The 14115-nt window shown below is 36.9% G+C and overlaps 1 protein-coding gene across 4 annotated transcripts in view; it reads right to left on the reverse strand.

Moving 5' to 3' along the window:
- Positions 1 to 1457: 1457 nt before the first annotated feature.
- The window catches only part of TUSC3 (tumor suppressor candidate 3), a 265043-nt gene continuing 252385 nt past the window's right edge, over positions 1458 to 14115 (reverse strand). For 3 of the 4 annotated variants that reach the window (XM_053216357.1, XM_027077260.2, XM_027077256.2), the window contains one exon: positions 1458 to 4159. In XM_053216357.1, coding sequence (XP_053072332.1) covers positions 4144 to 4159 — 16 coding nt within the window. In that variant the 3' untranslated portion in view covers positions 1458 to 4143. Of the gene's footprint in view, positions 4160 to 10588; positions 10650 to 14115 lie in introns of all 4 variants that reach the window. The other variant, XM_027077258.2, reaches the window with a different exon arrangement.

Below are 14115 nucleotides of genomic sequence, written 5' to 3' on the forward strand. Positions count from 1 at the left end.
GGGCTTTTGCAGACTGACTCTGTTGGGGCACCTTGAGCACTTCTCCAGGGAGCTTACAACTGTGCTCTAGCTTCATGTCTTGCTTGGGCTGGGTGTAAACATCAGCAAGAGGCAAAAGCTTAGCGTCTTCTCAGATCTTTTCTGAGGATGCATCCTGATCTGGGCTTTGGCATGTGGCAGCTTCTCAAAAGCCTTTATTCCCCAAAGTAATTCACTCTCCAGCTCTTCCTTTCATTCAGGCATTCAGTCCTGTGTCTATGTCTGTCACAACTGTTACCATGCTCCTGCCTGAGGCAAAAATTCATTTCATTATTTCAGAGAAACACCCTAGTAGCCACTTTTCTACCCTGAGGAATTTGAGTTAGGTCAAACAAAGACAAACCCCTTGCCTGAATTCTCCCAGTAATCCTCAGGTCAAAACACTATTCCTTAGGAACAGGAGCATTCTGCCTCCTCTACAGTCAGGTACACAGGCTGCCATTTTTTAAGACCACTGCTGACTGGGGAGACTAAGATTAAAATGCCATTAAACTATCTGAGTTTCAGTCATATTTTGTTTAAGCATTCATAGGGTTGCTGTCAACTTTTCACTATCTTTCAGACTTCAAGCAATATTGAGGGACACTGCCAGTTTTCCTAGTGTTTCTGTGGAGTGCATGAGTCCTTAGAGTTTTTCATCTTGCCATTTTCATTGCCTATATGTATGCATCATTTTTAATGGAATTACACGTACCAACAAGTGACCTGATTTTCCTATTATAGTCCGAATGTGTGATACTTTATTAAAACTTTGTATATATGTAAGACTGTTATATGATAAAAACACAGCATATATATATTTCAGACATAAGTAGATAACAAAAGGAGTATGGAAAGATTCATAAATGACATACGGTCATGAATTAAATAAAGGAATTTAGAGGCTAACATGAACATACTTGTACCATTTTAGTGTGACTACTATGGTCCCCCTTTTCCCACTCTTAGAAAAATTCTATTAGATAAATGATTGGTTTGACCCAGTACAGCTTCTTGCTAGAATATGAAAAACCTCTTGTTTTAATATTTTAAACCGAATGGTTAATGAGCTCTGAGGAACACTGTCTCCTAAAGTCCACTCAACTGTTCTGTTCCTCGATGCTCTAGTTAATGTGTTTGCCTTTGTTACCAGTACTTTTAAAATGCAGTGTTTACTGTGTTTCATCTCAAAATAATATGCCTTGTTTAGAAATAACTACTCTGTTCACATACCTTTAGGGAGATTCTCCTAATTGCAAGAAAGGGAGTACTTGTCAAGCTCTATGGTTACAAGATCTAATCTCCCTAAATCACCATGCTTGTTGGATTGCTAATTGACAAGGGATATTACTGTATACGCAAAAGAAAATTACAGTATACACACAACACTCCTAGGCTTACTCATGTGAAATATTTGATGAAAGGAACAGTCAGCTGAGCAAAATGCAACATTTTATTCATCAGATGTTAGAAATTAAACTCCTTTAGATGGAACTTTATGTTAAGATTTTTTTATTCTAAGTAGGAAAGCCATTCTTTTTATTCTAACTGGAGACGGTGAAACATACCAGTTTTTAAGGGAGTCTTCAAAACAGCAAATAGGGTTGAAAAGTGACGCTGGAGGATATAGCATAGTAGATACAAATTAATTTTTCAATGTGAATTGTTTGGCAAAGGTAAAGGTAGCGTATATCACATGTGTGGTTTTCCACATGCAAACTTCTGAAAGCAAACTCCATTTGAACCACTCTTTGTAGTTTCTGCCTGTAGCACTTTCCAGTAACAACTTGTCTTGAGGCAGTTTATTTCCTTCTAGAATCACTTCCCTAATGCAACAACAGTCTAGAAAAGCAACAACTTTGTAAGCTATAAAATGCTAAAAAAAAAAAAATTGTCTTTATAGTTGACATAAAATTAATGTTGAGAGGAAATTACATAATATAGGCTAGAAAACTTTTACTAATCTGGGATAGGGAAGTTCCCTTACCTGGGCCATTGTCTGACTTTGGTCACGACTGAACACTATGTTAAGCTTTATAGAGACTAGATGTATGTTGTTTAATAAGAACTCTCAGCCTTAAGGGGACAGACCAACGTAATTATAATAAAGATATGTTTACATGTAAAATCTGGTCTCAAACTTCAATTGCATGTCTTTTCTCAAAGAATCTTAGAAACTGTAAAAATACTCAATGGAGTTACATGTACATGTCAAGTGCTACGTAGGGATAGGCATTAAATAAATGATCATGATCATTTAATGCTTTTCCATAAGTGACATTTCAGTACTAAACCTATCAATCTTTGAACAGGAACTAGGGGACCTAATGTGCTTTTTAATAACAGATTTGGGAATATGTAGTAAGGTGAATATAGTTCTGAATTACTATGCAATTTTCACTGCATATCATGTTTTGACAAGACAGCTTCCTGCTAGCACACATACTGCCCTGGAATTTAGCTTCATATGCCCCTATAGGCTTTGATATTTCCCATTCTTTATTAATTTCATAAAGGTACAAAATAAGTAAATTCAGTGGATGTACACCTGGTCCCTGTTTGAAACTGTGTGCCTGAAACTCCTAACCAACAAAGTTCTCCATGGTCTATTATTTGGATCTTAATGAAAATTAGATGACAAAATCTTAAAAAAAAAAAAAAAAAGAAGAAAGTTGATTGAGCTGATTGTGTTTCTCAACTGTTTAGCACCACAGAAAATAAAAATTCAGGTTTGAAAGTTTGAAAGCCCGGTTACAGGCTCTGTTTTTCTATTCTTTGCAGCTTTCAGCTTCTAGTGCTTTTGTAAGTCAGACAAAATTTATATTCCTGTCTACTTTACAGGGTTGTTGTAAAGAAAAAAAAAAAAAAATCTACCAAAGCGCTTTATAAATTAAAAGAGGACATACAAACATAATAGAAAGCTTCACTGAGTCACCCATGTACAGGATGACTGCTCTCTAGCTATCTGGATTCAGGGAACCAAGTTGTAATTGCAAACTTTTACCATGGAACATAGGGAAAATGGCCACACTGGGTTAGTTTTGTAGTTCTAAGTCTGGATTCCTGGATTTTTCCTTTTTTTATAGTCTAATTTTGGTTTCATTTTACACTTTCCAAAGAGGGAAGACAGAGAAAAAGTATGACTAATTCCCCCAAACTCTGGGGCCCAGCAGGTACATAACCAGACTTCTCTGATTCCAGGTTCATCCACACTGCTGGGAAGTTTCCATGTCTTGGGAAAAGCAGAGAAGGCTAGGGAAGCCCGTTGCGCCCCACCCCTACAGAAAGAATTCTCAGTGAGTCTATCACAGTGCTCTAGCTGAAGATGTATTTAAAACTAAAGAGGGTTTCAACTTAACATCTAAATTTTAAAACGGTAGCATTTCAGCAACCAGTCAGCTCTGAGAACTCGTCCCGGAAGTGAAATGAGAGAAGGACTGCTCTGACGTCTGACAGCTCTAAAGTCAGAGAGGAATTAATGTCTAGTTTGGGCGGGAGGCTTCCCTCATCTGATGCCTTCAAGCTTGTTGATTTGGTCCTGTTTGCTTTAAAATTTGTATCTTAGGAAAAAACCTCCACTTCCCAGGTTAGGCTTCCAGTTACAGGCACTATTCATCCAGCTCCCTCTTTATCTAATTATGATTAATAAGAACAAAACATTATTTGTAATCATACACGTATCCTTTATACTGAAGTGACAAAGAGTAGAGTTTCACTGTGACATTTTCATGCATACACCTTATCTCTGTACAACCTTAAGGATTCTTTAACATATATTTCATAGTTTCCTCTTACTAACATTGTGGTTTTCCTTACTAATGAGTGAACAGTTCTAACACATGAATTGATAATTACATTGTCATTTATTTCAGTCCTAAGGCATACGCTGACTATAATATGCTCGAAAACATTTCAACGTCTCCTTTGTTCTTTCCAGTGCTAATATGAAATTGAACCATCTACTTCCGTAACTTAAATTTACCAGGAAAACTCACATTTAAAAAAAATTACACAAGAATAAGCTAGATTATCACAATGTGGAAATGAACTCAAGAATTCAAAATATATCTCAGGAACACTTTATCTTCATGGTAAACATTCACTTTATGCAAATCCCACTTGGCTTCATTTAATTAAAAAGCTGAAAAAGAAAGAAAATTATATGCTGAAAATAAGGAAACACAATATGCTTTTTATTCATTCTAAATTACTACATGTAAATGTAATATAAAATGTCATAATTATAATTAATTCACCTCATTTTCCTTTCTTATCGGGGCATTTTCTCTGAACTAGTTCCTGAAATGGGGTCACGCTTGTGGGGAGAAGAGGCAGGGGTGGGAGAGATGCTGATAAGAACTTGAACTAGTGGTGTTTAAGTTTGGGTAAAATACCCTATTTCTATGAACTGCTCTCATTGCTGGTTAGAGCATAGTTAAATCAGCATTTAAACTGGCAATGTAAGTAAAAGTTAGAATGAAAACTGTGGATGGATTAAAACAAAATTCTTTTTTCTCTTGAATCCGCAATTCATTCACTTACACAAAATAACTGAACACTTGATCTCTTTTAAATGAAATATATAACTGGTATATTGAACCAAAAAGAACGTACATGTAAATGGTGTCATCAGATTCTGAGGAAACACAAATGGATGCTTGTCCATACAGAAATGAAAGCAGAAGATCGCTGTTTTTAACTTCCCTAAGCAAAGTTTTAATCTATGAACAGAAATAGAACTTGTAGAATGTAAGTCAGTTTAAACAACATTGACTTTGTCTGAGATTTGTACCTTTTTCTAACACGTGGTGGTTTTTTTGTCTTGACAACAAAACTTTGGAGGACAACCAGAGACAAACCACGTTTTAACTAAACATTAAAACGAAAATGAAGTTAACGGTTGCTGTAGCTGAAAAGCCATGTAGCTGGAAAACTAAGCTTAGTAAGTTTAATATTTGGATGTTTATAATATCCTCGTCATATATTTCTTGGTCTTTCTGAACCTCGGTTTCCTCATTAGTGAGAAGAACGTTTGTTTGGATGATCTCCAGAGTTCTTTCTAGAGCTTGTACTTTACAAACCTAGTGACACTATGTGCTCAAAGTAAACACTATTAAAAAAAATAAAACCTTACATAAAATCTGCAGTAAATACTTAAAATGTTATATCATGTAAATTACAAAGTAAACATGCTATGCAAACTAAAACAATTACTCTGTATATCTGTCTCTGAGGAATTAGTAAAGGGTGGAAATCATGTGCTGATACCTAGATGCAACAAGACCTTGCTTCTGTTTTCAAACTAGCAAGTTCTGGCTGAGGTACCGCAAGGCTAACCCCCTCTGAGAACAAGAATGTCCGCAGGAAACGTCCCCGGCGCATTCAGCAGCGGCTGCCGTTCAGGCCACACAATCCTTAACACTGATGGCAATGCACGTGGATGTGGCCTTTGGAGAGGAACTCTGGCATTTTCCGTCATGCATTTTAAGCTTCCCCTAAAGATTAAAGCTAACTGAAGAAGGAGGGTTAATGATAAAAAGAAAACTTGATCATAAACAATTTAAAATGTAAAGTTGAAAAAATTATAACTTTAACAAAACTGAGGATTCGTAGGGTGTTGGTTTTTGTTTTCTAAACATGGTCTGAACATTTCAAGGTGTGGTGCACTAAAGATCACCTTTTATCACCGCTAAAAATACTTTACCGTAAGAGCAAAAACAGTAGTATGACCCCTGTGATCATTTTATACTTCCTAACTTTTGGGAGCTGGAAAAGCAAAAAAGATTCTATCATTTTTAGATGTTAAATTTACAAAATAAAAGGATCTCTGTATCTTCTTAATATTACAATAAACTAAGAATCCTTAGTTACCACATTATTGGTTCATGCTAGGGATTTTTCCCAAACTAAAATACTTATTTCTTCTAAAAAGCTGTTAAAACAATCCTTTGTTTTTATTCTTTTGTGCAATGACAAATATATATTTTATCTTGAACTGATACTATTGTTCTACAATGAAGGATAAGTTTAACAGAGTACTTCCTGTTCTTTTATGGTTAAAATCCTTTTCATAAAAACCATTTTAAGTTTACAAGTGTTTGAAGATTGGACGGCTTGAAGCCTGTCAAAACTGTTTGCTTAAAATGCTTCTTAGAGAAGGGTACACTGTTATTCTCTAGGTAATCATTCAATATTAACATGAATATTAATATTAAATAGCCAACGTATATTCCAGTATGAATGTTTCATACGGATTTCACCACTCGGGACTTGTCCCTCAGTCTTACACATCAAGTTCTGACAAGATTTTTTTTTTTCTTTTCATTTACCTGTCTAGTCATTTTAGGGCATAACAGTTGTCATATATTTATGTTTCTAATAATGCTTGGATATTATCTTTCCAATAATGCTTACTGTAAAAAGGTATTAAATACTTGTGTAATACGAAAACTGTTGAATAGCAAACCAGAGTAGCCTCCTCTTATTTGAAATGTATTTTTCAGGGCTGTGGCTGCTTTCCTCAGAGAGGGAGCAGCTGCCTTGGGTGCCACCAGCAACTTCTGTCTAGACTCTCCTCCACCCTGTCATGAATGGTTTTCCTCACAGTTCATGGTAGTCGGCACGTGTGTGACAGACACGGACTACTGTGACTGGCTTTGAAGTGACTGTATGTATGGTCAACGAACTCAAGTAGTAGTAGAAGTTGGAGGCCAGGCTGGTGAGTTCTACACAGGAGGATTAGAGAGCCGGGTAGAACCAGCACAGTTAGGTCCCAGAAACTCTCCCTTTTTCTAGCTTAAATGGGCGCAACTATTCCCTTCTAGTCTGTGTAACTTGATTATTGTTTAGAGCACATCACTGATGCAGAGGAGACTGTGTATACAAAGAAGGGGTGGGATGGAAATCTCAAAACACCTTCCAGGTCCGGCTCTTTCCTAATTACTCCCTCACACTAGCACACATTTTATTTACATAAAAATGTAGTCCTTGACTTGCTGAGAACCAAGGTTCTAAAAGTTGGTAGCAAGGTTATTATCTGAAATTCAAAATAAGTTTTTCTAGAGCAACATTGTTTAAAATGATAGTTATTTTCTCAAATTTGGGCCAAACATTGTCCATCTCAATCAGTATTCTGCAAAGACTTATTGACCACCTATCGCATACGAGAATATCACGTATAGAAGGGTGGTCGTAACACATGTAATGACTAAAGGTCATGGCCATTATATTTCTCTTCCAGAGGAAAGTAAGACCCAGACAAAATTAAGTATAGCACAGTGATATACTTGATATGATGGCAAGTCAAAGTGTTAGAGGAATTGAAAAACAAGCATATAAGGCAAAACTCTGACTTTGAGAATAAGTTAAATGAAGCGATAGTGGCTTAGGCTAAAGGGGCTGAATGCAGAAATGTGCCAAAGAATGACAATAACATTGTGTTGTATTCAGTATGTCTAAATGAGGAGTCCGTACACTTTTTGTAAAAGGCCCAGAAAGTGAATACACACTGTGGGCTAGAAGTCTCTGTTGAAACCACTCAACTAAGCTGTTGTAGTGCAAATACAGCCCATAGACGATACAGAAACAAATGAATCTGGCTGTGTACTGATAAAACTCGACGGATACTGAAATTTGAATTTTAAATAATTTTCACACATCACAAGATATCTCCCCCCCCCCCCCCCCTTAACTTAGAACTGTAAACACACTTCCTAGTTGACGTGGCACACAAAAATGGCCAGGCGGCCAGATGTGGTCACAGGCAATAGGTGCTGACTCGTCTACTACTACGTCATAGGGTATGATGAAGGCTGTGTGTGTTATAAGAAGAAATAGAGAACACAGACGGAATCAAACTTGAAAGAATTTAAGGTGATGGATACAATGGAGTTATTATGTCGCTAGTAAAATCATATTGTAGAATACTTAATGGCACTAAAATCTATTCACGATGTATATGAGAGGGATAAAGTAGCTTGTAAAATATGTATGGTATAATCCCTTCTTAGGTTCAAAAGATTAACAAGCCAAAGAATTGACATCGATAACCTAGGTGTTGATTATGAAAAATTTCATGTTTTTTTTTCCTTTTTGCTTATCTAGATCATGTAAAGGAATATGTATTAGCTTTTTCCCTCTTTCTTGTTATTATCCATTAATGGATTTTGATAAAGCAACATAATCTGTGCATATCTTAAATTAATTCTGTATTACTCTAGAATAAGTGATTGCTTATGGAAGATAATGACTATACATTGGGAGATAAGCTTAGGGGATAGTCTGAAAAAGGCCCACATGTATCCAGAGGGCAGCAGTGGGAACAGAAAGTGATGGAGGCCCAGACGAGTGACTCCTCTAGGACTGTGAGAAGAACATCGTCTTAGGGAAAATGGGGAGAAGAGCAGAAAATAGGTTTGGAGCACAGAGGGGGCTGCCCTTTAGCCGTGTGGGGGGTGAGGTGGTAATGTGGTATTCAGGTCTGGTTCTAGATCTCAGGAGAAAGGTGGTCAGGATCTGACTTGCATATGGAAGTGGGAAATAACTGGGAAGGAAAAAGGAAGGTGTAAAAGTATCATGTTACAAAATCCAAGGTAAAACGTTTCAAAGAGGAGCTGGTCAACCAAAGTGCTAGAATGATTATGCGGGTTGTAGAACGAGAAGAGACCTCTGGTTTTGGTCACTGGAGACACTGATTATATGCACAGCATGTTTATTCCTTTTTTCTTCCTGTGAAATATTTAAATAGGGATGAAACAGTGGCGTGCATTTTGTTTTTACTTACCTTAAACTGTCTTTTGTTGGTGTTGAAAAAAACCCAGCATGTACACAATGCTCTTAAATGAATGAATTCTGTCCAACTGGGAGCTTGTTAAGTTCTCTGAGCTCTTCGGGTGGACACAATTTTCTTCTGTACTATACTTACTGCCTATTCTCAAACTAGGTCAGGGAGACCTGATTACAAGACACTCTGTCGTACAGAAATCATTCATGTGTTCAATCAGCAGTTGCTCACACTTCATTTTGGTTTTGAAAAAAAAAAAAAAGTATAGAAGACAGGGAAAGCCTTGCTTCTTTCCAGACAGCATGGATGGCCCACTACTTGATTTTTCACTCCTGTTTGGCCTTGTAGTTGGTGGAACTCAATGATTCCTATTCTTGAGATTTTTTTTAACCTTTACTCTCTATTAAATGTTCTAAGGGACTGCAAGGGAGAAGTACATTATGGCTGTTAGCGAGGCCTCTTTAACCTGCTTCTTTGCTTTGTAATAATAAATTACTGAACCCAGAAAAAGTTTCAAGTCTGAAGGAAACGATCTAAGACAAGGCCTAAGGAAACTCAGGACTTTATTAGGAGAAGGGAAGAGATCTTTGAGTATGGAAACCTTTCTATATCTATGGTCGCACAGGGCACCAGGGGTCAAATCTACTGCCAAGGCCACTTCTCTACACGGCCTGAACACAGAGAAACTTAGTAACAGTTTGTCTAACATGATTATTAATGATTAGACATGATCAGGAATGTGGATACTATTTCTGGGGTAAAACATAAAGCTAGTGTGTGGACTAAGGTTGGGGGAAAGGTGAAGAAGCACAAAGTCTTCTAGGCCATGGGAGCTCCCTATGCTTTTCCTGTTTTCAGTGGGTTGCTGGATGGTGGAGAAAGTTGCACTTTCAAGACGGAACTGACCCTCGAGAGCTATCTGTGTGTGTGTGTGTGTGTCTGCTCAGACTATGTGTTCTGAGGTTGAAGGGCTTGGAATGTGCCGTACAAAACATCAAGGAACAAAACAAATTTCTACAAAAATTATTTTGGCCTTATGTAGAGGTTCCTAGTATTTACTGCTGAAATTACCAAATGTTGATTAAAAATCTTAGTACAGAGGGGCGCCTGGGTGGCTCAGTCGGTTGAGCATCCAACTTCAGCTCAGGTCATGATGTTACGATTTGTGAGTTTGAGTCCCGTGTTGGGTTCTGTGCTGACAGCTCAGAGCCTGGAGCCTGTTTTGGATTCTGTGTGTCCCTCTCTCTCTGACCCTTCCCTGCTCACACACACACACTCTCTCTCGAAAATAAATAAACATTAAAAAATTAAAAAATCTTAGTACATATTTCAGAGACTTGTATTTTATTTTATTATCCTGACATTTTCGTTAGTTGAAAAAGGGCTGAGACTACATCTGTCCTAGGCAGAGTTCAGTATATTTCTGTCATTTGTTTTGGTTCTGCTTTCCTCCTTAAAGTAATAAAACACAGGTAACTAAATGAAATTACATTTTGTTTGGAGTGGAGTGCGTATGCACATATAGGAGTATTTTAAAAATATACTGCTTGTTAGATGGTTAATTCCATGGGTCAGAGTCTATTGCTTGAGCTTTGTATCTGAGGGCTTGTCTGTAAAGCCGCTAAGCACAGTAGCCCACGACTGCAATGTGGGGTCTCACAGTTAAAAGTTATCTTACATCTGTAAAACGATAGTTTGCTACAACTTGTCTTACTCATGAGATAAATATTATGGCCTTTATTTGAAAGATGAGGAAAACTGAGGCTCAGAGAAGATTAAAAGACTTGCCTGAGGTTACAGTTTTAAAGTGCCATGGTCCAAATCATATCTTCTCACTCAGTCCAGATCACTTTCCAATACACCACAATGAAATACAACAATATGGAAAAAATAGTCCTTAAGATTCAATTTCCATTTGCACAGTATTATTACAAGATTTAGCACTGTATTCCTTATCTATACAAGAGAAGGGCCAGACAATGGTGCCTTTAGAGCATTCCAGCTCTTCCCCGAATCCTCTCTACATCTTGGGTCACTTATGTCATTCTTCAAAGCTGGAACCCAGCAGGAGAAAGACAATCCCAGTGAAATTCTTAGCAGTTACATGTATTATGGGCTGATCACCACACCATTTTGATAGTATTTTTGTATCTGTACGGCTCAAGGCTATATTTAATATGGTCTCTACAGATGAAAGATCCACATGTAAGATATAGAAAGTAATGTGATACTGCTATAATACTGTACCCTGGGATTTTTTGGCCCTGCTGTACTTATTCAGTATCATACTTTTCTCAAAATTCATATGAATAGCTCTCATTTCCAGCTATTTGTGTATTTTCCATTACTGAAGGTAAATCCATTTTTTGTTACTCATTATCTCTCAAAATAGCCAAGGACATCAGGAAATACAAGTATTTTTTTAAAAAAACAATAGAAGATAGTTTCTATGTCCATTATACGCAATTTTAATTAATAATAGATTTTTAATATTTGATGTCAGCCAGCTAAGAATCAATCTGAGTTTGCAATAAGTATCTTTATAGCTCTGGTTTCTGAAATAATTATCTTTCAACACACCACACATCCCTTTAGGTGTGTGGAATACCCTGACAACTCCATGGAGTGTCATTTGATGTGAATTCCATCTTCTGGAGTTGTGCAATGTGGCAAACCAGCACTCTTTTTTCCCCACTACTTTTCTATCTTAACGGTTCCTATTGCATTTAGATGATGAATAAATAAAAAATGTTTTTGAGTTCAACGTTCAACTAATATGAAGAGCACCTACTATGTGCACAGCACTTTGGAGATACAAAAAAGGTATTTTCAAGGACTTCTCTCTATAATACCATACAGTATTGCAGAATGAAAATGACTTGAATACACGAAACAGTTCTGTATGAATACTTAGGGAAAAATGTAATGAAGTAAAATGCTGAACACAAATGTAATGAGGTAAAAAGCTGAAGTTATTGTAAAGGTAAGACGTAGGCGAAGCAATATTTATTGAGAAGCCTACATTTCAGGCTCTACGAATTATATAATTTTTCCCCACAACATTCTGAGACAGGTGTTCTACCAAGTTTACCAATGAAGAAAGAAGCTCAGCAGAGTTAAGTATCTTGGCAAATGATGCAGCATTAACGTTAACGTGACACAAACCTAACAATTGAGCCTGTCTCCAAACCCCATAAAGAAACTAAAACACTATTTTAGAAATGAAGAAAAATAAGACCAAGAACTTAAGTGACTAACTCCAAGTCTCAAAGTTAGTGAAGAGAGGGTCTAAGATTCAAACTCCGATCTGTGTGACTGCAGAGTTAGAGCTCTCAATCACTATAATATACATTAAACTTGAACTCCACTCTTCTGACTGTAAATATTATCTGTCCATTCTGCCACTCTCTCTCTTTAAAGAGTTTTATAAACAGGAAGCGAAGTGGTAATTAACAGAGAATGGTTCATTTTAGTTTTTTACCAAACGAGAGACATGGGTCGTAAGTACTTTTATGGAAATTTTTTGATTTTTTGTAGGTCAAAGTGTGTCCCTGAAAAATAATGGTAAATTACCCATTACTGAAGACTATCGTGTATCACTACTAGCTCTTTGCTTTTCTTTGAAGATGGGACAAGCCTAAAGTTAATCTTTATTTAATATACAAAAGGAATTCATTGCTACTTCTGGAATAAAATTTCCTTTCTGAACCATGGCTCAGATGGTAATGAGACCAAATTCTTAATAATCTTGATATTTCACTGGTAGTTTCAAGGGACTCAGGGAGTCCAATTAAGTTCATCAAAAGGTTCAGGGAAAATCTGTTCTTCACTCAACTGAATCATGCAAATATAAAACAGTTACTTAATCTTCAGTGTAAAGAAAATCCTGCTTAGGAAAGGAGATTAAATACAAATGAGTTTGAAATATTTACATCTGAATTAATGATGATAATTAGCAAGTTAGTTATTGAATAATTAATACTGATAATTAGCAACTTACAGTTATTGAGTAATTAATACTATGTGGCATTTACCATGTATTTGGTAATGTGTTAAGTAATCTACATGCATTCTCTCATGTAATCCTGACAAGAGTCTTATGAAGCATGTACATTTTTTTTCCATTTACAAATGAGAAAACCAGTGTTCAGAAGAGTCCAGTAACTTGTCCAAGGTCACACATCCAGTAACAGATCAGGAATTTAAATCCAGGAAGTTTGCTTACTGAAACCTAACAGAGAACCTAGGAGAGTTAGTGATGGTGTGAAACCTACTGATACTGTAGAAAAACAACAACAAAAAAACCCCTAAGGCTAAGATGTGGGACAGACTGAAGGAAACAGGATAAATATTTCATGCAGATCCTATCCCCTTCAAAAGTGAGAAAGATCAACAAAAATAACAGCGTGAAGTACTGAGAAAATATCATGAAGGGTGTAAGGGTTTAAGATTTTGCGACGTTTAAGATCGAAGTCAAAACAGAAATAAAACACGTAAAGATGACTACGTACAGAAGAAATGAAAGACTGTAGATTAAACAGAATTCAAAATTGTGAGGAACTAATAAAAATTCAGAACTGTGTTCAGAATTACCTCTAAACTATCAGTGGTATTTTTTGGATACAAAAGTTATAATTCTCAGACATTGTAATTAAAAGGGAGAACTAGAACTGACGTCCCTGGCTAAAGGTGACTTTTAAATTAGTGTATGCTGCTATGTTCAAATGTGCATTTTCACGGAGGGAGAGCTTAACAGTTTTATCCACAGGACAGGTATTATCCGCGGTAGGCAAGCAGTGGGCAGTTTTTTTCACTCGTTTTAAAGGAAAAAAGTGCACTTGTCCTTGCAGTTCATCTCAAAGTCAAGGATCTGGTCTTGGATGAGAACGCATTCTTCTATTCTTTTGCAAGCCCACTTCAGTGTATGTCTGCCACAAATGAGTACATTAAGTGAGCCCTTGGTCCTCAGGGCTAAACGCAGGGCCTCACTCTCTGCGAAGACGGATAGCCACGAATGTCTTTCCGTAAGTTCTCAGACCAGCACATGCCTTCGGGAATGTTGCGCATGTTTTCCTTTTCCTCTGATGATGGTGTCCTAGATCTCATTCTCTCGTTCCTTACAAACTGCTTTTGTGGAGAAGAGCAAGTTGATTTTTTTTTTTTTTTCTTTTAAATCAAGTACTACAATGCTTGTGCCACAGACACGCCCTTCTGGGAATGGAAGCCATTTGAGAACGTGGTGCTAGGTTATGTTCATAACTGACCAAGCTTCTCACACACAACAATTCAGTGGGAGGAAATTTCTTTTACTTCCT

Source organism: Acinonyx jubatus, chromosome B1 (genome assembly GCF_027475565.1).
Source record: "Acinonyx jubatus isolate Ajub_Pintada_27869175 chromosome B1, VMU_Ajub_asm_v1.0, whole genome shotgun sequence".
In the NCBI taxonomy this organism is placed as follows: Eukaryota; Metazoa; Chordata; class Mammalia; order Carnivora; family Felidae; genus Acinonyx; species Acinonyx jubatus.